The 27,154-nt window shown below is 32.1% G+C and overlaps 2 protein-coding genes across 2 annotated transcripts in view; both read left to right on the top strand.

The window, feature by feature from the left end:
* The first annotated feature begins 3,914 nt into the window (after positions 1-3,914).
* The window catches only part of LOC127716018 (uncharacterized), a 364,497-nt gene continuing 341,257 nt past the window's right edge, over positions 3,915-27,154 (top strand). Inside the window, exon 1 of the mRNA XM_052222140.1 lies at positions 3,915-4,055. The gene's annotated coding sequence lies outside the window, so the exon portion shown is untranslated. The remainder of the gene's footprint in view (positions 4,056-27,154) is intronic.
* LOC127716019 (uncharacterized) overlaps positions 12,621-27,154 on the top strand; it is a 35,284-nt gene continuing 20,750 nt past the window's right edge. Inside the window, exon 1 of the mRNA XM_052222143.1 lies at positions 12,621-12,724. Coding sequence (XP_052078103.1) covers positions 12,654-12,724 — 71 coding nt within the window. The 5' untranslated portion in view covers positions 12,621-12,653. The remainder of the gene's footprint in view (positions 12,725-27,154) is intronic.

Genomic DNA, 27,154 nt, shown 5'->3' with positions numbered 1-27,154 from the left:
AAAACAAGTATACCGCTGTAATAAAAGCACTAGACAATTTATACATGTAAATATATGCTACTTCCAACAGAATTTTGTTTTGTTTTTAGTTTTTAATTATTTTTTTGTCATTATCGTTTATTTTTTAACCACTAAATTTGCGGTTTTGTGATATGTTCGTGCAGTTTTAACAATGTCGTCAATAGTGTTCAGAAAGAAGCTACTAGTATTATAAAATGTGTCAGAACCTTAAATTACACATACATGAACGGAGCTATGATACCATGACAGGTGTACATATGATGTAATTGTGAAATAGCCATTGTAATTGCCAAGTTTTTGATAGTTTAAGGATCATTTTTGATTAGTGGCACGTGCCATCGAATTCAATCTTTATTGACAGAAAATATTAAATAACGAATACATTTATTACTATTATAGGAAGAAAAAGGCGAAGAAGAATTATTTGCTATAGTGCAACTTGAATAAACAAATAAATACATAATTATTTTATATTAAATAAAATTGTTATTAAAATGAAAGAAAGGATTAACGCATTTACAAGGATATATACTAGATGCTGAACTTAAATTAGGTTGTATTGTTTTAACGAAAACTTCTATGAGGATCTGGAGGGGGTCCTTTTTTTAGCTCACCTGACCTGAAAGGTCAAGTGAGCTTTTCTCATCACTTTGCGTCCGTCGTCCGTCGTCCTGCGTCCGTCGTCCGTCGTCCGTCGTCCGTAAACTTTTACAAAAATCTTCTCCTCTGAAACTACCGGGCCAAATTTGACCAAACTTGGCCACAATCATCATTGGGGTATCTAGTTTAAAAAATGTGTCCGATGACCCCGCCAACCAACCAAGATGGCCGCCATGGCTAAAAATAGAACATAGGGGGTAAAATGTAGATTTTGGCTTATATCTCTGAAACCAAAGCATTAAGAGCAAATCTGACATGGGGTAAAATTGTTTATCAGGTCAAGATCTATCTGCCCTGAAATTTTCAGATGAATCAGACAACCCATTGTTGGGTTGCTGCCCCTGAATTGGTAATTTTCAGGAAATTTTGCCGTTTTTGGTTATTATCTTGAATATTATTATAGATAGAGATAAACTGTAAACAGCAATAATGTTCAGCAAAGTATGATCTACAAATAAGTCAACTTGACCAAAATGGTCAGTTGACCCCTTAAGGAGTTATTGCCCTTTATAGTCAATTTTTAACCATTTTTCGTAAATTTTTGTAATCTTTTGCAAAAATCTTCTCTGAAGAAACTACTAAGACAAATTTAACCAAAATTGTCCACAATCATCATTAGGGTATCTAGTTTAAAAAATGTGTCCGATGACCCTGCCCGCAAACCAAGATGGCCGACATGGCAAAAAAATAATACATAGGGTAAAATGCAGTTTTTGGCTCATATCTCTGAAACCAAAGCATTTAGAGCAAATCTGATGGTATAAAATTGTTCATTAGGTCAAGATCTATCTGCCCTGAAATTTTCAGACCAATCAGGCAACATGTTGTTGGGTTGCTGCCCCTGAATTGGTAATTTTAAGAAAATTTTGCAGCTTTTGGTTATTATCTTGAATATTATTATAGATAGAGATAAACTGTAAACAGCAATAATGTACAGCAAAGTTAGATCTACAAATAAGTCAACATGACCAAAATTGTCAATTGACCCCTTAAGGAGTTATTGCCCTTTATAGTCAATTTTTTACAATTTTCATAAATTTTGTAAATTTTTGTAAATTTTTACAAAATATTTTCCACTGTAACTACTGGGCCAAGTTCATTATAGATAGAGATAATAGTAAGGAGCAAGAATGTTCAGTAAAGTAAGATCTACAAACACATCACCATCACCAAAACACAATTTTGTCATGAATCCATCTGTGTCCATTGTTTAATATGCACATAGACCAAGGTGAGCGACACAGGCTCTTTAGAGCCTCTAGTTCTTTATTCTTTAATTTTTTATGCCGATTTTCTCTATTCTTTAAACTTTTTGTCTATTATTATCAATTCTTTATATTCAAGCACCTTATTATTCTCTATTCTTTATTTTTTTTTATCCATTTTCTCTATTCTTTATATTTATTGCCACTCATTCTCTATTCTGTAACCTCCTCCCCGCCCCCTCCCATCAACATCTTCTTCTTTCCGATGGTATGTTATTTATAGTTTTATTGTCTCGTCACGGTCTAAGTGCAGTTTTCAGAATATTAACTGCACTCGGAGACATGGTTCCCTGATGCGGCCTTGGTGACTACGCATCACTACGAAATAAAAGCAAAAAAAAAAAAAAGAAGACGGTTGTCCAAATATAAAAAGAATAACACGCACGGGGAATGATTACTAAATGCCACGAAGTAATTATTAAGTTTTAGAGGAAAGTATCGAAAGATAACGAAATTAACGATATAAATTATCTGACATAAAACATATTTGTATTTACGTTTATCGTTCCCGATGAAGTTAAATCCAGAAACGTGCTTCAGACGCATGAAATTTATAAGGTGTTTTCTCTCTTTTGATAATGTTATGTTTAAAATTTGCAATTACTTCTTTTCAAAGAATAAGTAGATAAATACATAAATTAACATCAGAAAATAAAAAATAAAATAAAATCATAAACAGTTATAGGCGAATAAGTTATTTCCTCAACAAAACAAAATCACTAATCTCTTAAAAAAAGACCAACAGAAATAAAACGTCAACCAATGATTTTATGTTTAATTATTAAAAATATACGTTTTTCATTCTAGCATTTATATTGTAATTTTTTTATAATTAAAATGTATCATCCACATGAAGGGGCGTAACTCCTAATATCATTCTGACACACTAAACGGATCTTAACCCGATCTGAAAATTTTGAACATTACTTTTTATGTTTGGTCTGAATTCGTCTAAAACCGTCTTAACATATCTTGTTTAACAGCTAGAGCCTTCTGTCTTGTTTATCTTGACATGAATGAACGGACTGAACACGACATATCTGAACAGCGTCTGAAAGTCTTAAAAAGTCTTAACGTTTTTCCCTAGCGGTAAATTCAGTTGATTCAGACTTGATCAGACCAAAATGACCGTTTCAGACTGAAATCTTGCTACTAGTGTATTAGACCAAAAGGAAAGAAATATAAATTCACGTCACAGTACTGTGACAAATGGAGAACGAAAATCATAAACAATTGAAGACAGTGCTTTATTGAGTGACCAACAACTACTAAAAATGGACTAATGAGGATAGAAACTTACAAAAATCATATTTCTGTTTTATGGGATTTAATGTAATTTTATCGCATAGTATTCATATTTTATGAAAAAGACGCAAATGTTCAAAATTTGCAAGGGTTCGCGGAACCCAGTGTCTCGCCTACTTTTGCTGTTAATCGCAGGCTCAACAAAACCGAGGAAAAAAATTAATAAAAATATTCCTCTCAATACTATCTTTTGATTGTAAGAAGCTTCTGTCCAAGTTTGGTTAAAATCCAGAATAGTTTATGAATCTAATAAAAGTTTTAAAAACTTTAACTCTAGACTGTATGTAATGTTATCTGGAAGAAAAACTAAGTCCATTTATAAGTAAAATACGAAAAAACCTGAAAAATCTTTACAAAATTTACTTCTGGATACTATCTTATGATCATAAACAAGCTTCTGTCCAAGTTTGGTAGAAAACCAGGTTAGTTTATGAAAGATATTAAAATTTCAAAAACTTCAACCACAGAGTGAATATTTGTGGACGCCGCCGCCGACGACGATGACGACAACGACGACGACGACGACGACGCCGACGACGGAATATAGGATCGCTATATCTCGCTTTTTCGACAAAAGTCGAAGGCTTGACAAAAATGAAACAGATGAATTCAGGCAATAGTCAAATTATCAAATTGAAATCAACCTTGAGATTAACCTTTGGAAAAGTACCAAAACCGCATCTACGATTTGTTTATACAATATATAACAGGAAAATATGAATATTGTGAATTACACGTTCAAACAAATACAGTTTTAGCGTCGTTGTTATACTGTTCTAGTGATAAACTGGAATTTTATTGAATGTAAGTGAACATTTAAACAATTTTTAAACGTTAAATAAGATATAGTTATAAACAAGATTATCGATATCAACTTAAAAGTGTATTTACAAATCATATGCGCAATAAAAACAGTCACTTTAATGTACGTCAATTACTTCGAACAATATTTGTTGTCATTTAGATTTATTACTTAACACTAGTAGCAAGATTTAAGTCTGAAACGGTCATTTTGGTCTGATCAAGTCTTAATCGCCTTGATTTACTGCTAGGGAAAAACGTTAAGACCGGTTTAGACTTTCAGACTCTGTTCCGATATATCGTGTTCAGTCAGATCAGTCGGGTCAAGATAAACAAGACAGATTCTTCTAGCGTTCAAATAAGACTTGATTAGATCACGTTCAGATAAAATAAGACCAAAGGTAAAAAATCTGTTTAGTTGCTGTAAGATCGTGTTCAGTCGTGTTAAGATTTTAAATATTTTAAATAAAACGAGCGACACTTTATCTGTGTTTATCAGGGGTTACTCCCCTTTATGAATAAAATCGGCATAGCTAGGAGGATATTCTTTTGTGGTCTTTTAATGTAATACTGTATATCTATTTCATTAAATAACGTATGCAAACGTACAATTCATTTTTTCCCGATAGAATTTTTAACATTTAATTGGTTATATAAGAAAAGATTAATTGTCTTAACCGGGAAATGTGTTAGTCATTAAAACTTTGCAGTCGTGCTTTCTGACATAAAGTAGTCCTGTATTTATTCATTCCGCCCGATAAGATATAATGATAAGTAATATATCCCAAAGATGTTCTGAAATTTTCTTAAACATTTTTTGTTTCTAATGTAAAATAATAGTTCTGATCCATATAAAATTTGTCAAGAAAAATATATTCTAAGTATCTAATTTACTTTAAATTTTTAAGTATTATATAGATGACAGTTGCTTGGTGAAAGTTATTTACATTTCAATAAACGGATTATCTAAGCAGTCAACCGAAACGGGTTGTCATAAACTATTTAAATAATTACCCATGCAACGCTTATGATGTTTTATCTATGGACGTAAAATGAATAAAGTTCCATGTTTTATCTTATATAAGGATTTACCGGGTAAAATTATTACATTGACAAATAAAACATTATTTTTTCAAAAACAAATGCAACAAGAATAAAGAATATTTTAAGAATTTAGTTGACAGTTTATATTTACCATTAGGTACCTATAAAGACCGATTTCGATACCTCTCTTGATTTTTTTTTATCATCAAGTTTTTTTTTAGCAAGAACTAATACAAGAATAAATCATATAGAAAAATATCAAACAACGATTGATAAAATCTTGTGTACGGTTTATATTTCTGTTTCGTATCAGATTTTTTTTATAACACCAGCGTTACTTCTCATTTAAAAAACAGTGAGATGCTTACTTGCTTTTTCGAAATTGACCAAAAAGCTATAGAATAACGTAGCGAAATGACTGTACTTATAGATTATACCTTTGTTTTTCCATTTTGAGTTGTTTTACACTAGTCATTTTGGGGACCCTTATAGCTTGCTGTTCGGTGTGAGCCAAAGCTCCGTGTTGAGGCCGTATTTTTAATCTATAATTGTTTTATACTTTGTAACTTGGATGGAGATGATTATTTGGCACACATACCACATCTTCTTATTTATATTAACCGGGAGCAGTTTATAATATTTTCATTTCGATAAAAAGAAATATGCAATTCAGTAAATCAAATCGATTTGTACCATATTGTTACATTCAAAAGTCTTTAACTGAAGTAAATGATTGATAGAAATACATTATTTGTATTGCATCGCTCCTAAAATAATGTCCAGTGTCAAATATTACACATCGATGATCACTTAGATGTTCAACTGATTCAACCAAAAATTAAACTTAGGACTAGGATCAAATGCAATTCATTACGTTACAATTGTATTCAATATTAATATTGTTATAACATTCAGTCGAGGAAAAGACACATGTGACATTGATATGCATTGGTTTGTTCTAGCCTGATACGGCGAGCGCGTGTCGACAAAAAAGGTCATGTTAACAAGAGAACAATTGTTGTGAATCAGAGCCAAATTGACCTTTGTTCCAACTTTACTCATAAATAATGCGTGCTTGTGGACAAAAGGTCACAGACGAAAGGTCACAATTCAGTTTCTGAGACTATTTTCTTTGAAAAAGAGAAACTACTTATTTAAAAAAATATATTTTGTATGTATCTTGAACTATTGTATATATAAACCAACTCTGTAAACAAATGTATTAAATGAACAAATAATTGTTTAGTAAAAAAACTATCAAAGTGGATTGGTACCTAAACAGCTTCATGGTGCTAAGAAATATTATATCATTTGCATGATTAAAATTTAATAAATCTTCATTTACCAAGGCTAATGAACAATTTCATAAACTGTAAAAAGAATATATGTAATACAAAGTAATTTTTCAAGATATTTCTCTTACATACTTAAACAATTGTCACTTCCTGTCCTGTGACTTTTTGTCCTGTGACTTTTCAGTGTTCGCTTACTGTTAAGAATAGGACCTCCCTTACCCAGGACCTCCCTTACTAATGGAGAGAAAGCTGTCGGGACTACCAATCCTAATTGTTAGAGAGAATAAAAAGTACATCAGTCATTCTCAATTTTATATGTTTTGCGTAAAACAAAACGGTTTTAAATGTTGAATTTAAGGAATGCTCGGATTTAAAAAAATAAATCTTTTTCGTTTGCTTTTCGTTGAAATCATCCTGAATATTATGTAATATTGTACGCTGAACATTCAACCATCATGGCCAAGCATGTGTTCTTCAAAATGCAATCTGTAGAAGAAAAAACACGGTTTTAAATCATGTACATTGGAAATCAAGAATCGTGTGTCGTGTTCGACCTATAATCCTTTATTAAATAGTCGAAATTGACTATTAATATATAGTTTTGTTTTGCACCTACGTAACTCTATATATGCATGTTTTTGCCACTTTGCTTGGAAAAATTATCATATATCTTAATTCTCTTTCAATAACATTTCCTTATTCAATTTGCTACTCGTCTACCAAAAAAAAAATAGATATTGTTTCATTTTTGCCATTTTGGTTATAATAAGTTCTTGGTAGATGTATGTCCTTTATGATCTCTCAGGTAAATATCAAAAATGAGTCCTGAGTTTTGACGGTTGTGAATTAAGGATTAGTTACTTTATGGAACACTTATTTCCTTGGATGGTAGTACAAACTTGTATTTTATCCTTTAAAGTTAGTATGCCTGTTTAATAATTTACAGTTTTAAGGAGAATTCTTCGTCTTTTGCAAATAGATGAAGAATAAAATGAAAATTTGCTTTCGATTGCATTCAGGCAGAGAGAAATATGTTTTGTTATATTTCAGACGATTTTTAGTACGGATATTAAACTATAATTCTTAATCTCTTCCAATTTACAAATATAATTTGGTATTGTTTTTTCTGCAAATGGTAGATGAAACTTGTATGTTCTAACTTTTTCAGAGGTCTGTGAAATCTTGAAAATATGACGTTCCCCGAAATCACAAGTCGCTATATAGAATGCTTGTAAAATTCAGAAACTTGCAGTACGCTCATATTTAATACTTTTCTGTTAAAAAAGAAAGTGTAAAAATTAGAAGGCGAAAACGGGAAAAGGGGAGGGTTGTTACACGAACACTTTCTTCGCAATTTAATTCTAAACGAATAGTGATTATCTATCTTTTTGTTCAAATATCGAATACACAATCAAATCTCTAACTTATCCACGCTTGCAATAACCTTTTTATTGACAGGTTTCTGCTGGCATTTGATTGGACAACAGTTTAATGTAGGCGTGACAATCTATCACATTTATCCAATCAGCTGTCTTGTTAAACAAACCTGTGTGCGATGACCCACTGTCCACATAGTTTAGTTTAGAGAGTTTAGTAGTTTTTTTTATAATGAATTGATCATCAAAAGGACGTTGTTGCTATTGTTGGCCAGGGACTTTCTATACAAATGAAAAAGTCCATGTGTGTGCTTGTCAGATAGAAATAGACAACGCTTATATTTAAGAATAAAAAAAGTGATGAAAAAGAAATATTACTATGCATTGGATGGATATTAAGACCATGGAAGTACTATATTGAATATAGTACTTCCATGCTACGATTAATCAGTTCAGTTCAGTTCAGTTTCTTGTATATTCCTCCATTAATTGTGGAGCATTACCCATAGGGTATAATTGTAGCAACTATATACACCTTAGAACATAAGGAAACATTTAATTATGTACAGATGACTGAATTTAGGCAATAATAATTACTAAATAATTAATATTATAACTAATTCATAGGATTGTCATCATAAAATTTTAAAAATAATATTCATAATGTGCTGAAGTGTAAGAATAAGTTAAGTAAGAACTGGATATATTTACAAATAAGTATTTAGAATTTAAGTGGTCTTAAATTAAACTTTCTTATAATTGTTAGTTAAAGGTGCTATACGTACATCAGAATTTATAATGAGAAGGTTATTTTATAAGACTTATGTAAAAGGGTTGGTGTTTAGAACGATTCATCATATATACATGTTTTCCTTCACAGTTTAAAGTTACCTTATTTCGGATCTTATCATTATTCTTTAAAGGTAACTGGATATTTTAAAACTTTGCAAAAAAATTTATTTAATTTAGGTCCTAATACGTCATAAAATAGTAAGATGGTAAAGTAGGGAACTATTTTATTTTCAAAAAGTTTACTTATACTGTACTTGTGTTCAAGTTTTTTTATCCTTTTTGTCCTCTGAGTATATGCATGGCTTGGGTGAAAGAAAAGCAATTGATCTATACTCATGCAAATAACCCTTTCAATTATGAATTCTTATAAACTGAACAAGTAATAGCTTTTCTAAAAAGCTAGCCGTCTCATAGCTGATGAAAGTGGAAAATGTTTTCTCTTTGTAGTTCAATTCGTTCAAAATTGTACGTAAATTGTAGTAGATAACAAAAAATTATAAAAGGCTTATACCTTTTTTTAGATTTACCAATTTTTTTGGGGGGAAAGTATTAAAACTGGAAATTGGGGGTAATGTCTTTTTATCGATTATTTTTTTTCAAACAGATATCGGAGTTGTTCGTTGGCTTTTTCTTTGGTTGTTTGCTTGTTTATTTGTGTTAGAAAAGTATGGCCGCTTCCACCTGAAAGTTTTTCGTTCATAATAGGCATCGAAAAGTGTAGAGAGCAGGCATGGGGTAATGCAAATTTGTAATTGTAATGCATGGTAATGCATTACATTTTTCCAAGTAATTGCATGTAATGTGTAATGCAGCAATTTGTGCATTACATGTAATTGTAATATAATGCATTACTTTAGCAAAAAGTTGTGTAATTTCATGCATTATATGGCATTACATGTCATTACTTTTTTCACATACTACATCTTTAACATATTGTTGGAGTTTTAACTAAACCAAATTTAAGATTTCTTGATTAATTAAGAATATGTTAATTTTAATTAAGGTCTATGTTTATTTTATAATTAGGGAAGTAATTCACAGTAATTAAATATTTCGTTTAAAATTTAAAGAAAAACAACAAAAAATATTTTTATAAAAGTAAAGTCAACATTAAGTTAAAATAATTAAAAATTGTAAAAGTCAAATTAAATAGACTTTTTACATGTATACTTATATTCAATTCATGGAACAGTTACTGCATATGCTATAATCTTTTGTGAAATGTAGTTGTTTTTCAAAATGTTTAATTTTTCTATTCACTAATAAAATTTTCAAATGTAATGTGTAATTCAAGGCATTACTTTGCAAAAGTAATTGTAATATAATGCATTACTTTGATAAATGCATGTAATTGTAATTGTAATATAATGCATGGTTTGGTCAAAGTAATTGTAATATAATGCATTACATTGCAATGTAATTCGCCCCATGCCTGATAGAGAGTGAAACGTAGTAAAATTTAAACATATAAGAACACAATTAATATATTTCCAACGGTATCTCACATCTTTTCAAAAATGATCCTTAAAATGTAAAGCTTCTCATATATGTATGGTTATTTTTGTTGTCGATGAAGATTTTGTCTATTCATTGTAGTTGGACTGCAATGTGGAATGCCCCACGCCTCTTTTTCTATATTTGAATAATGAGTATCCTTAACAATTAAATGTTTCTTTTTTCAGATTATTTGGTTTTATTGGACTTCATGATTTTATTTTTTGATGAAAAATACTCAGAGTCGTGAGACGGGTAATTTGTTATATAAGACCTATTGTAAGCGCCTGAAAACAAAGTAGTTTCGCCGCCATTTTTTTTCAAATCATAATAGACGTCGTTGGTTATAAAGAAGGTGATAAGTTCTGCAAATCTACTTTAAGTTCACTATGAGGCCATCAACATAAGAGAATCAACAAATTTGACCAAAACTTAATCAAGCATACAGCTTGATACTGTATCTTTTGTTATTGTTTTACTTGTACATATCTTCATATTTATTTACTATACCATTTAATGTTGGGTGACGAATAAGGCCCTTATCATACTTACCCTTAAAAGCTTGACATACTGGATTGACATAATCTTTTGTGGGAGACCGTTCGTATGTTGACATATAAATGTCTTTTTGTTTTATGATCATAGTATATGTATGTTTATACTTGTTTTTACAATTCTTGTAGAAAACATACAATTAAGAATAATCTTTTAAAGTGCCAACAGTATTTTCGTCTTTTAAATTTATAATTTTCTTTTCTTTCTCTTTCTCTCATTTAGCATGTCTAGTATAAATAGTCAATAAACCTCAAAACAAACATTAGAAGTTTGTTCCTGACCCTGCTCACAGTTCCAAGTAATATCTGAATTATTTTTTGCTATTAAGATTATTTTTTGTAACAAAAAAAATGTTCCGGCGTGACATTTGTTCCGCTGGAACTTATTTCATAGGAAATATGTTCCACCGGAATTTATATCACCGAAAATTTTTACCCGGAATATATATTTTAAGAAAATATGTTCCAGCACTGTAAAATTTGTTCCGGAACTAATTTTTTTACTAAATGTTAAATAAGTTCCGGGTGTTATAGATTAACATGATGCATTAACTTTATATCAAGCAAAACATTCTATAGTTGTACCTGACAAGTTTAATATTCAACATTGAAGTCTTTAAACAACACGACAACGTTCAAAATAAGGTAAATCTTTGAGAAATTCAAATTAAGTCAGCATATATATTGTACGTAGATAATATGATTAAAAAACAAATGCACAACTATTATTAACAACTGCGATAAATATTTAAAACACACTATTTCATTTTTTGTCTCGCCTTGACGGAGTCAAAAAGCGAGACATAGGTATGCTGTTTCCGGCGTCGGCGGCGGCGGCGTCGTCAACAATGTATTAGTTTGTGATTAGGTCTAGTTTATGGCGAACCACAAGTGGTAGGTCAATCATATTTGGTATGCAGTTGTATTAGCATTGGCACATCTCATTTCCATGGAGATTATTTGGCCCTGTCCCCTCAGTCATGGTCTATTGACTTTGAAACTTTTGCTTACTTTACATGTATTAGTTTGTGATTAGGTCAGTTTATGGGGAACAACTAGTGGTAGGTCAATGATATTTGGTATGCAGTTGTATAAGCATTGGCATATCTTATTTCCATGGAGATTATTTGGCTCCCTTAGTCATGGTCTATTGACTTTGAGAATTTTGCTAAGTTAACATGTATTAGTTTGTGATTAGGTCAGTTCAAGGGGAACCATTTAGGGTAGGCAAATGTTAATTGGTATTCAGTTGTATAAGCATTAGCACATCTCATTACCATGGAGAATATTTGGCCCCGCCCCCTCAGTCATTGTCTATCGACTAAGAAACTTTTGCTTAGTTTACATGTATTAGTTTGTGATTAGATCAGTTTAAGATGAACTGCTAATGTTAAGTAAACGATATTTGGTATGCAAATTTATTGGCATTTGCAAATATCGTTTCCATGGATATTATATAGCCTCACCCCCTCTTCATGGTTCATTGACTTTGAAACTTTTACATAGTTTATAAGTTAATGTTTGTGTTTAGGTTTGTTTAAAGGGAACGACTTATAATAATTCAATGGTATTTGGTATGCAGTTGTATTAGCTTTGGCACATCTCATTTACATGGAAATTGTTTAGCCATGTACCTCAGTCATGGTTCATTGACTTTGAATATTTGCATAACTTATGAAACATGTTAAAGTATTGCTATTTTAATTTCAACATTTGCATAATCAAAATTACAAAAGGATGAGACATATTTCTGTGATAACAGTTTATCTACAAATTCTGATATGAAGTAACATATGTTGAATTGCAATATTCATAAATAAATGATTGATCTATAACAAATTTCTGACGGATTTTTCTTATTCTTCGCTTATCTGCCTCATTAAATTATTGTCATTTGGATATTTTTGTATGCATAATGTAATTAAACATTTTGCTATACTCCACAGAATCCATATTGGATGTTTACACCTTTTATTTATTACATTATCAATATAATACATGTTTTTATAATGAACTTGAATTATAACTTTAAGCTCACTGATAACAATGCTCAGTATAAAAGATAACTTGTATAACCAGTGGAACATATTTCACAGACAAGGAACTTATTTCACCAGGTAAGGAACAAATCTCACAAACCTTGAACTTATTTCACTAGGTAAGGAACAAATTTCACAAACCCAGAACTTATTTCACCAGGTAAATTGTTGAACTTATTTTATAGAGATGGAACAAATCATATAGAAATTATCTGTGAAAAAAGTTCTCCCAGAATATATTTCCTGTGATATTTGTTCCACTGGAACTTTTTTCACAGGAACTAATTTTGGCTCACATATTCACAACTATTCTATATATTATAGTTAGACTTGGGAGGATAAAAAACTTTAAAATGTTGTAATGACATGTCCATTGAAGAAGACCGTAGATTGAACTTTAGAAGTAAATTGTCACGTTTTGTTTGTTGCTTAATTGGGTTGCTGTCTAAATTAATTATGTATACTTCACATCTCCTTTAAAATCATTCATAGAAATTAAACATTGCTTAAAATATGTTAGCATACATCGTCTGAGAGTAGTTTTTTGCTCTTCTTATATTCCCTTTTAGATATATTTTTAGTCTTCTGTTCTTCAACCTCTGCTATATCTTGCTAGGAAGAGCTAGCTAGGTAGATCTAGACAACATCCAACTCAGCCAAACGATCTTGGGGTGTGTGTGGGGGCACTTATTATGTAATGAGTGGAATGGATGAGTCGCTGGGATAGGTCACTGTTTGAAGCTTCATGAAATTGCATGAGGTCGAGAAATTTAGGTGAAATATAAGACAAGGTTGATGATTGAATCTGAAACTAATCAGATGTCGATATTTTTTTACAGATGCAATTAAAATCACCAGAGATTGTGTATATATGTCTCTAAAATCACTTTCGTAAATGTTTAAGATATTTGTCAAATCTATTTACTAGTATCTCCCCATGAAATAACGTAACAATGATAGCTATGTCACGGCAGGTATATATACGTATTGTAAAAAATATATGATAGCTAGGGTAACTGCATGTATGTTCTTTTATCATTCAATATATATAGTCAAATGCGTTTTGTTAAAATATACTTTTTCACTCATTTGGTCTTTTGGAAAATGTTGTTTGTGCTGTATTTAGACCCCTCTACCAAGAAATTTGTTTTGCATGCACACGTATAAACATTGCGGGTTTTATCCAACGCAATCATGGGTTTGAACGTTGTTTTCAATTTAGACTTGTTTATATTTTTTCGTTTGGGCTTGTATTATATTTGCCTTCGGACTTATATGATCCGTTCATCCTATTTTGACTCTTTCAAAATTCAAGAGTCTATCCTAAATTGAGGTAAATTATATGGCCTTCCAAATACCGTTTCGATTCCTAACATCACTGAAGAGACATTAATTGTCGAAATCCGGATATGGTGTACAAATGTTTGCACCTCATGTTTGCGGTATACCATCTTTTCCGCAAGTTTATTGTTTTCTGTTTGGTAATAAATTAATGATAAGATCTAATTGTTACATCTTGTGATCCGTTTATTTGTCAATCGCCAATGGCAGTCAGCAGGGTTTAAGAACATCAGTTGTTCGACCTGCTAGTCAAATGCGTTTTGTTAAAATATACTTTTTCACTCATTTGGTCTTTTGGAAAATGTTGTTTGTGCTGTATTTAGACCCCTCTACCAAGAAATTTGTTTTGCATGCACACGTATAAAAATTGCGGTTTTTATCCAACGCAATCATAGGTTTGAACGTTGTTTTCAATTTAGACTTGTTCATATATATATATATATATATATATATATATATATATATATATATATATATATATATAAAGAGTGGGGTATTGGATGTCTCAGCTGCTCACCTCTGCCATAAAAAGGTCGAAGTGCCGCCGCCCCCGCCCCCTGAGATAAAAATTCTTGTGTAAATTAATATTAATCGAACAGAAATTATTTGATATCTCCGTTTTAAAATGTTTGTGTTGCCTTTAGATTATCTTACTGAGTAGGGGGCCTCGGTGGCCGAGTGGTCTAAGTAGTTACTACTGTAATCACTAGCCAGTCAACACTGAGGTTGTGAGTTCGAACCCCGCTCGTGCGGGTGCACTCGACTCCAATCTTAATTGACTAGGATTGTCAGTTTTCCTATCGAAGGTCGGTGGTTTTCTCCCGGCGATCCGGCTTCCTCCACCAATGAAAACTGGCCGCCACGAAATAGCCCAAAAGCGGTGCTTCAAAGTGGCGTTAAAACACCAAAAATCAAATCAAATCAAATCTTACTGAGTATATATAAATATAACCTAAGAAAAAGGCATTTTCCTAAAAGTTTTCTTATGTTTTCACGTATAAAATGTACGTAACATGAAATAATCACGTGTGTGTTTACAAATCTTCAGGAGATTTGGCTATTTATAGATAAGTGTTACCTGTGTACCGATATGCATGATTGGTAACCAGGCAAATCTATTTACTAAAATAAAGAGTTCAGATCCGACACTCTACGGGATTAAAAGACATTTACTAGGTTTGAATTGTCCCAACCAATGAACGAAATTTAATTATGACAGCGTAAGTAATATCTTCCAATTAGGTAGTAAGAAAGCCTTCAGCCCGCAGACTGTCCATCGTTCAACTCTTAATACCGTCTCCGAGGAGACGGTAATAAAAGTAATCAAACAGAACTCAAACTATAGGAGATGTGGAATAAACTTCAATTTGACAGCAACCAAACGACAAAAACGCCATAGGTAAATCAGATATGTCTTTGAGTAAAAGCCAATTTCTATTGTTTCACTGTTTTTATTTCAACTAGCGCAATTAAACAATCACTTTTTCCAAATATATTTTTTCTAACAAAGCATCAAAGAAAAGATCAACAGCCCTTTTATCATTACTACTTAGCAACAAGGAAACATAATTTACCAGTTAAAGATTGGTTGGATCAATTTTCAAGGTGATCAGACATTACACAAGAAGAGCGCGTGCCCCGTAAAAATGTTAACTTGTATTTGTAGTATTTGTATTTTTATCCATCTGATGAGTTAAGCCTCTTTCAACTGATTTTTATAGTTCGTTCTTATGTTGTACTGTTACACCACTGTCCCAGGTTAGGGGGAGGGTTGGGATCCCGCTAACATGTTTAACTCCACATTCTTTATGTATGTGCCTGTCCCAAGTCAGGAGCCTGTAATTCAGTGGTTGTTGTTTGTTTATGTGTTACATATTTGTTTTTTGTTCATTTTTTGTACATAAATTAGGCCGTTAGTTTTCTCGTTTGAATTGTTTTACATTGTCATTTCGGGGCCTTTTATAGCTGACTGTGCGGTATGGACTTTGCTCATTGTTGAAGGCCGTACGGTGACCTATAGTTGTTAATTTCTGTGTCATTTGGTCTCTTGTGGAGAGTTGTATCATTGGCAATCATACCACATCTTCTTTTTTATGATAACTTTTAAATCTCTTAAGATTTTCGAACCAACTTTGAACATATTTTTTTTTTTGCATTATAATAATCAATCTTAATTTACGATCTTGGTGCATATTTAACCTTTCCATTCATATCCTTAGTTCAGACGACATAGTACTATTGGCAGAAAGTGCTGATGATTTACAGAAACAGCTGGATTCTTTCAGTGAATACTGTAATATTTGGAAGCTTAAAGTTAACTAAAGTGATGATTTTTTCTAGAGGCAGAATGCCGTCAAATTTACATTTTTATATAGCTATAGACGGCACTGACATTGAAAATATTAAAAGAATTTAACTATTTGGGCATATTATTATCTAGAACTGGTAATACTAAAATAGCACAGAAACACCTAGCAGAAAAAGCCACACAAGCTATGTTTAAGGTGTTGAAATCAGGCCGCATACATAATCTTTCCACTCAGTGTCACTTAGATCTTTTCTATAAAGTTGTGAAACCCATACTTTTGTATGGATGTGAAATTTGGGGGCATGGTGATGTTGAAATTATAGAAAGAATCCATCAGAAATTCTGTAAACTTCTTTTGAAACTGAAAATTCCACACCTAGCTATGTGGTATACGGAGAACTTGGTAGATATCCTTTAAATTAAAAATAGTATCTTATTGGTGTAAATTAGTATCTGCTAAAGAGACTAAGTTATCTTCTATCGCATATACACTATTAAAAACACTATTTACTGTTAATAATGTATGTACATTTTTTGTGAGTGAAGTTAAAAATATATTGGATGCATGTGGTTTTTCAAATATTTGGATTTCTCAATGTTTTGGTAATGATATATGATTAAAAAATGCACTAAAGTTGCGATTACAAGACCAATACAAACAGTTGTGGAATACACAATTTCAAGAGTCTACATAATCAGTAGATTATAGAATTTTTAAGTTAGAATTAAATTTTGAAAAAAAATATTTTGATATGTTGGATATGCACGAAAGTATTATTTTGTGTAGATATAGAACCACAAACTACAGACTCTCAATAGAGACAGGGAGGTGGAATAATGTTAATAGAAATGATAGAAAATGTCATCTTTGTAATATTGGTAGCATTGGAGACGAATTTCATTATCTGCTAGAATGTCCATTTTTTAACGACAGTAGAAAATTATACCTTGATAAGTACTATTTGGCTTATGTTAATACACTAAAGTTTAGAAAATTGATGAGCAAATTAAACAAAAATTCAGAGCTAAAAAGATTATGTAAGTTTACAAAGTGTATAAATAAACATGTGGGTCCTCCTAGCTAAAATGTATATTATTTGGAAACCACTGTATTGTATATATGTTTTGTAAATAGATGCATATTCATGTACATATTTTGCACTCTCTCTGTACCTATGTATCTGCAATGGTTATGGGAATAAAGATATTGGTATTGGTTTATATGAACTCGTCAAGCTTCGGTGGATTCAATCAACACTATGATAACTGGACACATTATACAAAAGTCGGCGCGTGCCATGTAAAATGTTTATAACTCTTTCATTTCTAAATACATTTACACCAAAATTTAAATATATGCTCTTTATTTACAACATTATCATACTGAATGACCTTGGTACTTATATGACTGTTCCATCATGGGCTTAGTGCAGTTTTCAGAGCTTAGTGCACCAAGGCGGCCTAGGTGGTGTTTAGACGTACCGGGTAAATCAGTCTTCAACAAGAAACAGGGGCGTGTTTTTTTGTTCTTCGGTAGTGAGCCAGAAGAGGTCCATTTCTGTTTTTTTGCATAGGGAAGATCTTCTGGCCCTCTTCCACCTCTTCGTTTTTGATAGGTAGTTTAAACGGCAGAGGCACATAACAAACATGGCGTCGTTTAGTCTAAATGACATTAATAAATTTATGAATGCAGATATATTGGAATGTGAGCTGTGTTATAAACGTTTTTATGGTATGACAGTCTTAATAGGACATCCTTGTATGACGATAAGCTGGATAAATATAAGAACTACACGGACAAAAAATGTTAAGGGACGACTATTTGATATTCTAGGGAAGGGATTTTGATTGATTGGTGTTTAACGCTACTTTCAACACTAAGTTGGGCTATTCCGTGGTGGTCAGTTTAAATTTATAGAGGGCATTATTAACATTTTTAATCTTTCGCTTATTATGCATATTTTTCAGCTCTTAATTACCAGCCCACCCCACTAAATGAATGAATATCAAATGATTTTTCTTCTTATTTAACACAAGTTTAATTGGTTGATTGTTTGTTGCTAATTATTAACGCCCAGTGACAAATATGTCATGCATGCTCAGGACTCGGTTCAAAACACGAGTTTAAAAGTCAGGTAAATAAATAAAAACGAAGAAATGTATGATTGCTAATGAGGCAACTATCCACCGGAGTTCAAATATGAAGTGGATGTAAGCAATTATAGACAACCGTAATTAAGGCCTTCAACAATGACAAAACCCGATACTGTCAAAAGGCCCGACGTGAAAAGTGTGCGAAACAATTCAAACGAGAAAACTTACGGCCTAATTATATATAACAAAATAATTTACAAAATATCAAATATGAGTCGAGACATGAACCAACGACAACAACTAAACTACAGGCTCCTGACTTGGGATAGACACACACAGAATATGGCAGGGTTGATATAAAAACGAAGATTGCCAATGAGACAACCCTCCAGAAGAGACCAAATGACACAGCAATTAACAGCTATAGGTCACCGTACGGCATTTAACAATAAGCAAAGCCCATACCGCATAGTCAGCTATAAAAGGCCCCGAAATCACAAATGTAAAACAATTCAAACGAGAAAACTAACGGTCAAATTAATGTACAAAAAAAAATGAACGAAAAACAAATATGTAACACAGCAAAAAACGACAACCACTGAATTACATTTGACTTTGACTTTAGACAGAGCATACATACAGAATGTGGCGGTGTTAAACATGTTAGCGGGATCCGGCCCAATCAGCCCCCTAACCTGGGACAGTGGTGTAACAGTACAATAACATGTTTGTGAGCGCTTAACCCTCCCCGAGGCTGGGACAGTGGTGTAACAGAACAATATTAGAACAACCTGCACAAATCAATTGCAATTAGATTAACTCAAAAGATCGGTACGAGACACACAAAAAAAAACTTACATTAAGACAATAGACACAAAGCAGGGAAATAAGGGTATTTGCAATTACTGGAAGTTTGCTCAAAGCTAATTACAACTATAGTACTGAAATAAATCTTGTTCTCCAAGACTGAAGTATCAATCAGTACACAACCAACGGATTTATTAAAAAAAAAAGAAGAAAAAACAGTCAGAGAAATGTCTGGTATACATTGTATATATATACTTGCATATAGATCCATATACAATGAAAATTTTTGAAAAGTGGTGGTCCGAAGGTTTTGACCATCGAAATTATGCAATAGAAATAATAGTTAGGAACAGAAGATTTTCTTCAAGGACCACCAGAGAAAAATGATTTTGAGAACTTTCCGATATCTTTGCTTTATACAAAAATAATCCAGTATGGTTACTTTAAAAAAATTGAATAAAAAAGATGTCCTTTTTGATCATATTCGAGACAAACATTGACGAATTTTTGTGCAGTTTAAGATTATTCTTAAAAATCAAATAGTGCCCCAGGTGTCTACACGAAATGTCAAGGTCTAAACGTCATGAGTTTATATAAAATTCGTGAATACAATAAACAAAAACAATTATATGAAAGAATCTAAATAATATAAATACTCATTATTTTACACGTATTCGAGGGATCAAAATAATCAGTTCTACAAATTGCTGTTAAATGAAATATTTAAGCCAATTTTACAAATATTTATACCTGCCTCTGTAATATGTCATATTGACGGACCACATTATTTTTTTTATCGTTAGAGACACTGTTGCAAAGCTCATTTTCCGTTCACTTTAAAAACCTACAAAAATTGCCTAAACTTTTAATCTTAGACTAGACAGCGTGAAAGATCAATACACTTTGGTAAGTGTACAAACGGCGTTTTGACAAACCGGTAAATAATCAGGTTTAAAATTATATAGTGTTTGAATGTTTGAGGTGTCAAGATGGATGGATCTGAGTAAAATCCGTTAGTTTTCTCAGAGTTTGATTATTTCATATTTTTCATGTTGGAACCGTTTTTAGCCAACTTAACGGAATGGTTTTTAGAAGGCCGTACGGTTGTCTCTGGTGGCTTTCGTCCACCTCATTTGAACTTTACGGATAGTTGTAAATTCATAAGCAATTCTTAATATACCACATCTCCTTGTGTTTACATAGAGGAAATTAGTCTGTAATTTTTATGACCACACATATAGGTTATCCAGTATAAATAAGTACATCTGAGCCGTTGCCTACAAGTCCAGTGTCGGAACAAACTTTTGGTTTTACTCCAGTATATATATAGTCCTTTATTTCTAGTTTTTATGAACTCGTTCAATTATAACATAACTGTGTTTTAAAGTTATTATTCAAAGTCTCTTTTAAATAAAACAACTTTTTATACTATTCAAAATTGAGAATGGAAATGGGGAATGCATGTGTCAAAGTGACATCAACCCGACCACAGAGCAGAAAACAGCCGAAGGCCACCAATTGGTCTTCAACACAGCGAGAAAATCCCGCACCCGGAGGCGTGCTTCAGCTGGCCCCTAAACAGACACCAAGTGATGGATACAATTGTGGCTTATATTGTTTAATTAATTTTTTAGAGCAAAAGATTAATTGATTGTTGGTTGCTAAACATCCAGTGGCAAACATTTCATGCATATTCAGGACGACAAAACTTTTCAGAAAAAGATTATGAAGTACTAGGTATAACAAATGTTAAAATTTTCTCATCATTGACCTTTCAATACAATTTTGTTTATGATATGATCTTTCGTTGTCTTTCTATGGTTATGAAGTCATAAAGTATGTTCTATATATTCTAAGTTAGCATATCTGTACAGTTTGTCATTTTGACTTTTTTTTATTTTGCCATGGCGTTGTCAGTTTGTCTTTGAATAATAAGTTTGAATATCACTTTGGAAATTTAATTCCGCCTTTTTACAAAAATCATGAGATTCAAATTTGATAAGATGAAAGATTATATTAGACTAATACGTATGCACATCTGTACAATTTAATGAGATTATTGATCGGGGGTAGACAATTCCTCTATATAAACCAAGAAAACCAATATGTCTGCTGTTTAATTCACCTACTTCTATTATATAGAATTGTAAAATGTCCTAACAGAACAAGTATCGATTTGCATATTTGTAAAATTTAATGTCAGTGGTACACACAGTGGCGGATTGGGGGGGGGGGGGGGGGGGGTGGGGGATTTTGGACCCCCTATTGTTAATAAGGACATACGGTTGGATCCCCTCCCTTTATCCTTGGTTGGGAACCCCCATTTAAAAAGACTGGATCCGCCACGTGCACTGAAGACAGATTTAGTCCGCATTGTTTTCCGGGCAGAATAGACCACCACTGTTACTAATTTTTATAGTTGTAAATATTTACACTAAATTTTGTTAATAAAGATAGGAACAGTTACAATTGTGTGGTCATAGATTTCGTAAATTTGTTTTCTGAATCCATATAGCAAGTGGCATGACATCATAATGGTGAATCGGGGAAATCACAGAAAGCTTATGGAAATGTTAGATTTTTTTTGATATATGACAATAGCGCAAAAAGTATCAAATATGTTTTAATAGAGAAAAAAAAAATGACTGTAGCTGTAATAACTATATTTTTATTTGTTTTTAATTGTGTCGCTCTTTGATGACCATTTATGAAACCTGCATTTTCGTCTTTCATTCTTACGTACGTCTAGAAATTTACAGAACTCAAATTATATATCTGAATAAAAGGAGTTGTTGGTTTTATTTACGTCAATAATATAGCAAACAAACCAAAAACAAAAACAAAAGCCAAGAGACATCCAGAGAGCAAAGTGGATTTTTCGGCTTGCAGTACAAACTCAGTATATTAAGTATAAAGAACAGTTATATTATAACTATACCACGTCAAAAGTTCTCTCATTCATTTCATTCCATAGTAGAGTGAAATGACTAACTTTCATTTGACCTTTAAAGAGGCAGAATTAGTTGACACAAATGTTATGCCTTTTTGCATGGCTGATTGTATATATTTATGTTGAACATGTTAAATTCAAGGCGATCTTGTAGCGAACGCACAACCCTATACTGTGTTTGGTTTTTCTACGATATCTAGTTAAGAAAAAACTTTATTATCGGAGGGGTGAAACGAGGGAGAAAATAATATGTATTAGATACACATTAAGGGCGTTAGCCCGAATGAGTGCGTATTACTTACACCAAGATAAATTGAATATTGTCAATGCAGAATGACAAATTCAATAATTTAGGACAGGGACTTTCAATACTAACGGATTCCCTGTTAAGGAGGAGATCTTTTAACAATTTGACAATATGCTATTGAAATGCATGATAAATGCAGGGTATCAAATTTATTTATCGACATCTTTGTGTAAAAAAAGATACAATTTTGCTAGATAAATAGAAAACAATAACACATTTCCTTGCATAATCTTATCTAAAATTATTGAAAATTATCATAATTTATGGGTATTGTTTTAACATGATACACCAAAGCCGAATTTTGCATGTTTGCATTACACACTTGCACTGTTTGGATTAGCGTATCAATTAGAAGGTAGGTTAGAAAATCACAAAAACAGAATTAAAGGACAAAACGCCATTATATGGTTTTCCGGATAATGTTTTTTTTTTTGGCAAATATTAAAAAAAAAATCTTAAACTTTTACATATACATAACATTTTAGGTAAACACCTAGAGTTACATATACAGTCCCTGTAACGTAAAAGTTAACACTTTTTTCATTCGGGAATCGTACGTACAGCGTTCGGGAATCGTTCGTATAGAGTTCGGTCATCGTTCGTACATCATTCGTATAGCGTTCGTACAACGTTCGGTCAGCGTTCGTTCATCGTTCGTTCATCGTATGGTAAATGTCATCGTTTAGGGTTTTGTATATCGTATGGTTCATGGTATCGTTAAGCGTTTTATTTGTCGTATGTAACATGGTATGGTTTAGCGTTTAGCGTTTCGTTTATCGTATGGTTTAGCGTTTCATTTATCGTATGGTATATCGTTTTGTTAGGCGTATGATATATGTTTTATTTCAGAAAGTTATTTCAATTATTATTTTGAGTTAAAATAATTTAACAAAAAAAAAAGCGGAAAAAAAAACAGTTATTAGATTGGATTGATTTATAGTTGGTTGCGTACTTGTATATCCCAAACAACCAAACGGATGCCCCACTTTGGCAAGTTTTTTTTTACTGCCAGCCGAAAGAAGACTTGTAGTGACCATATTTATATCCCCTTGTCACCCTTTGGACTAAATTAGACTGGAAAGATTGGATTGGAGACATTTCACTTATTAATTAAAGCAAATAAGTTATCTTAATTATTATATTTTTTGTTTTATACAAATTGCGTAATTCTTGATGTCTTTTTGTAATTTTGAATCATTGTGTTAATTACATTTCAAATTTGATCTTATAAAATGTTAAAAAAAAACTAACCTAAACAATACCCTTAGTTCAATGGAACGTGAACTATCTATTTTACATAAAAAATATTTAGTCGTAAAAATAGTATTGGTTGTAAACGTTTTATCTTGATTGAGAAACGTTTAGCAATGTAATAAACTTACTTTGAATGTACTATAACTTAATGTAGATTTGGAACTGTATACCATTTCTTACCGATAGAAAAAAAAATCTGCAACTAATATCATTACACTATGGAATATCCTGCTATATAAAACGAGGGGGAAACATTTCCTTCCATCAATACAGTAAATAAAAAACCCACTTTTTATCAAGGTAATCTATATCATGCAAAAACAATAACTAGACTTAGATTGGGTACTACTTTATTACCTGGTCAGCTAGGCCAGTACATCCGCAATGTACCTCCAATATGCAATACATGCGGCATTAAAGAGGATATAGAACACGTACTAGTTAACTGTATTAATCACTCACAAGCCAGACAAAATTTACAATCAAACTTGGATAAGGTTCAAATACAAAATGTTAATACCAAAATATTGCTAGATCCTCCTAAAGATAAACAACAATATGTCTGGTCGTGCTTGGTTCAATATTTAACAGAAATTGATTACCATAAATTTATATAAGTATTAAAAAAAATAAAAGTAATATAAATAAAATAAATAAAATACACTGCTAGAGTTATCCGGGTCAGTGACTCAAAATGGAGTCAGGCCGTAACCGGCAGTAATAAAACAATTTTTACAACAATAACAGGACGTACTAAAGAAAAGATCGTTAAGAATACCAATTACACTGCTAGAGTTATCCGGGTCAGTGACTCAGAAATGGAGTCAGGCTGTAACCGGCAGTACAGCAGGCTCTTTAAGACGGCTTAACAACACATCGGTAAGAAGACCAACTACACTGCAAGAGTTATCCGGGTCAGTGACTCAGAAATGGAGTCAGGCCGTAACCGGCAGTACAGCAAGCTCTTCAAGACGGCTTAACAACACATCGGTAAGAAGACCAACTGCACTGCAAGAGTTATCCGGGTCAGTGACTCAGAAATGGAGTCAGGCCGTAACCGGCAGTACAGCAGGCTCTTCAAGACGGCTTAACAACACATCGGTAAGAAGACCAACTGCACTGCAAGAGTTATCCGGGTCAGTGACTCAGAAATGGAGTCAGGCCGTAACCGGCAGTACAGCAAGCTCTTCAAGACGAATTAAAATCGAAATAAATTTATAATCTAAAAAAAATGTTTGAAATAATTAAACATATTTAAAATTAGTTAAAATATATGTAGTGCTAAGTAAATTAAACTATTGAAATTATGCTAACTAAACAGTAACTCACGATAACATTTGGCTTTTTTTTCCACATTCGCGGCATCCAAATTATTTTTGTGTCTACTTTTGGTCCTTATATAAATTTTCCATATCATTAAGCCGCAATTCAAATCTAATACTTAAAAAATGGTACTTCGCAAGATCTGGTTTGCGCAAACCAGTTTTAATTAGCGTGGGGCGCTGTCTTCCTGCGGGCAGCGTTCCAGTGTACTAGCACTATAAAGTCTCAATATAAGTAGCACTAGCACAAAGCAGTCAAAATTATACATACACCCTTTGGTTTTTTATTTATTTTATTTTTATTGTACTTAATTCTCTTTTTTTATAGTACATACAAAACATCTTACTAATTATTTTTGCAAAACTCGCATACACAAATTTAGGCATCTTTCGGTTTATACAAAATATCTGGCAAATAAATTCACATACACAATTTGGCATATCAAAATTTTCCGCTCTTTACATGGCTGCTGGTGTACCAGGACAACGTTGTTACCGTTCACTGCTGTTTGCTTGGCCTAGCTTTCCTCCTTTTCCTACTTCTGGTGGCTCCGTGTTTATTAATTATTTATTTTTACGTATATATATTTTTTTTTTTTTTTTTTTTTTATGTTTTATATAAGAATTTCATTTTTATATTATTTTATTTTATTTATTTTTATATTCTTTTCTTTTCTTTATTTATTAACTTATTCGTCAATTTATTTATTTATTTAGTTATTCAAAATTTTACTCTATATTATTTTTTATCAATTTTTTTTTTGTCTTTCTAAATTATATCAATTACCATATGGTAAAAATTAAATTATTTAAAATATAAAAGGCGCAAGCCAGGGCCGACCATACAAGGGCTGTATAGCCAGTCAAGGTCGTTAAAAACTTCCATTTGTTGTTCCTTCCATCACATTTTGACATGAGTACATTTGTTGTAACATGAGACCAAATACCGCGAAATTTATTAGTCTCTCTCTCTTTCTCTCTGTCTCTCTCTCTCTCTCTCTCTCTCTCCAAATTTTACAAATATTACATGCCTCTGTGAAATTTCATATCGACGCATCAAACTATTTCCTTTAATCGTGCATAGCTCATTTTCCGATTCACTTAAGGTTTTTAACGATCTTCGTACTTGTTCATTACATTCTAAAATTAAAATCCTACACAAATTGCCAAAACTTTTATTTTCAGGCTAGACAGCGTAAAAGATAAATGTTAGTGTACAAACGGTGTTTTGAAGGCCGATATCCATTTGCGCTGTAAAAAAAAGAATTAATTTGCGCCACAACTTTATTACGCCAATTCTTCTTTTGCGTCACTTTATTTTGAAAACTGCAGCATTCTATTGCGCCAAAAAAACAAGCATTTAATTGCGCAAATGTTATAGACTTATCTGCAATTTTTTGTTCTTATTTGCACTAAGGACAAAAATTTGCACTAAGGACCTGACGGAATGATAGAATTGACACAAAGAACATGGCATATAGAAGGACACTTTCTAACAGTACATTTTTTTAATTTGATAATCATATCTTAAGTAATTGTAAAGTTAGTTAATGTTTTATCGACACGCGCCACACTCCGTTGATTGTCATCTGTGTAATCGATAGAGATTCATGTTCGTTTAACCTTGACCCGTTTTGGATCCACTTGTAAACTGATTAAACATGTTTATGGTATTTCAATTTTCTCTGATTATTTTCGTTTGTTTGTTACTGTCGTATTTATTTTGTGGCACGCGCTGCTTAAAAGTCATTTAACTTCAAAATAATAATATTGATTGACACCAAACTTTATATTTATGAGTTTACTTATATCTTCTTATATCCATGTTCTTTGTGGTCTTAAAACATCGTTTTAGTGTCCTAAGTGCAAAAACTTTGTGCTCAGTCCTTTGCGGTATTTCTACACACCGTTTTCATATGAGAGTGTTATAGAGTATTACTTTCTGTTTGGTGGAGTTGTGAAATAGAAGTCAATAAATACGTTCTTGCTCAATCCTTTGTCGCTTTTAAGATGTCATGCTTGTCATCCTCAGCCTAAGCAATGTGTTACTGTAATTTGAATTTCAAAATGACTGAGTGACGTTTTTTCGACGCACTGGTCAACTCCACCGTAGCGAATCACATGA

This window comes from Mytilus californianus, unplaced genomic scaffold, assembly GCF_021869535.1.
Source record: "Mytilus californianus isolate M0D057914Y unplaced genomic scaffold, xbMytCali1.0.p SCAF_9, whole genome shotgun sequence".
NCBI lineage: Eukaryota > Metazoa > Mollusca > Bivalvia > Mytilida > Mytilidae > Mytilus > Mytilus californianus.
Note: the sequence above shows the minus strand (reverse complement) of the source record. Positions and strands in the feature narration are given on the sequence as shown.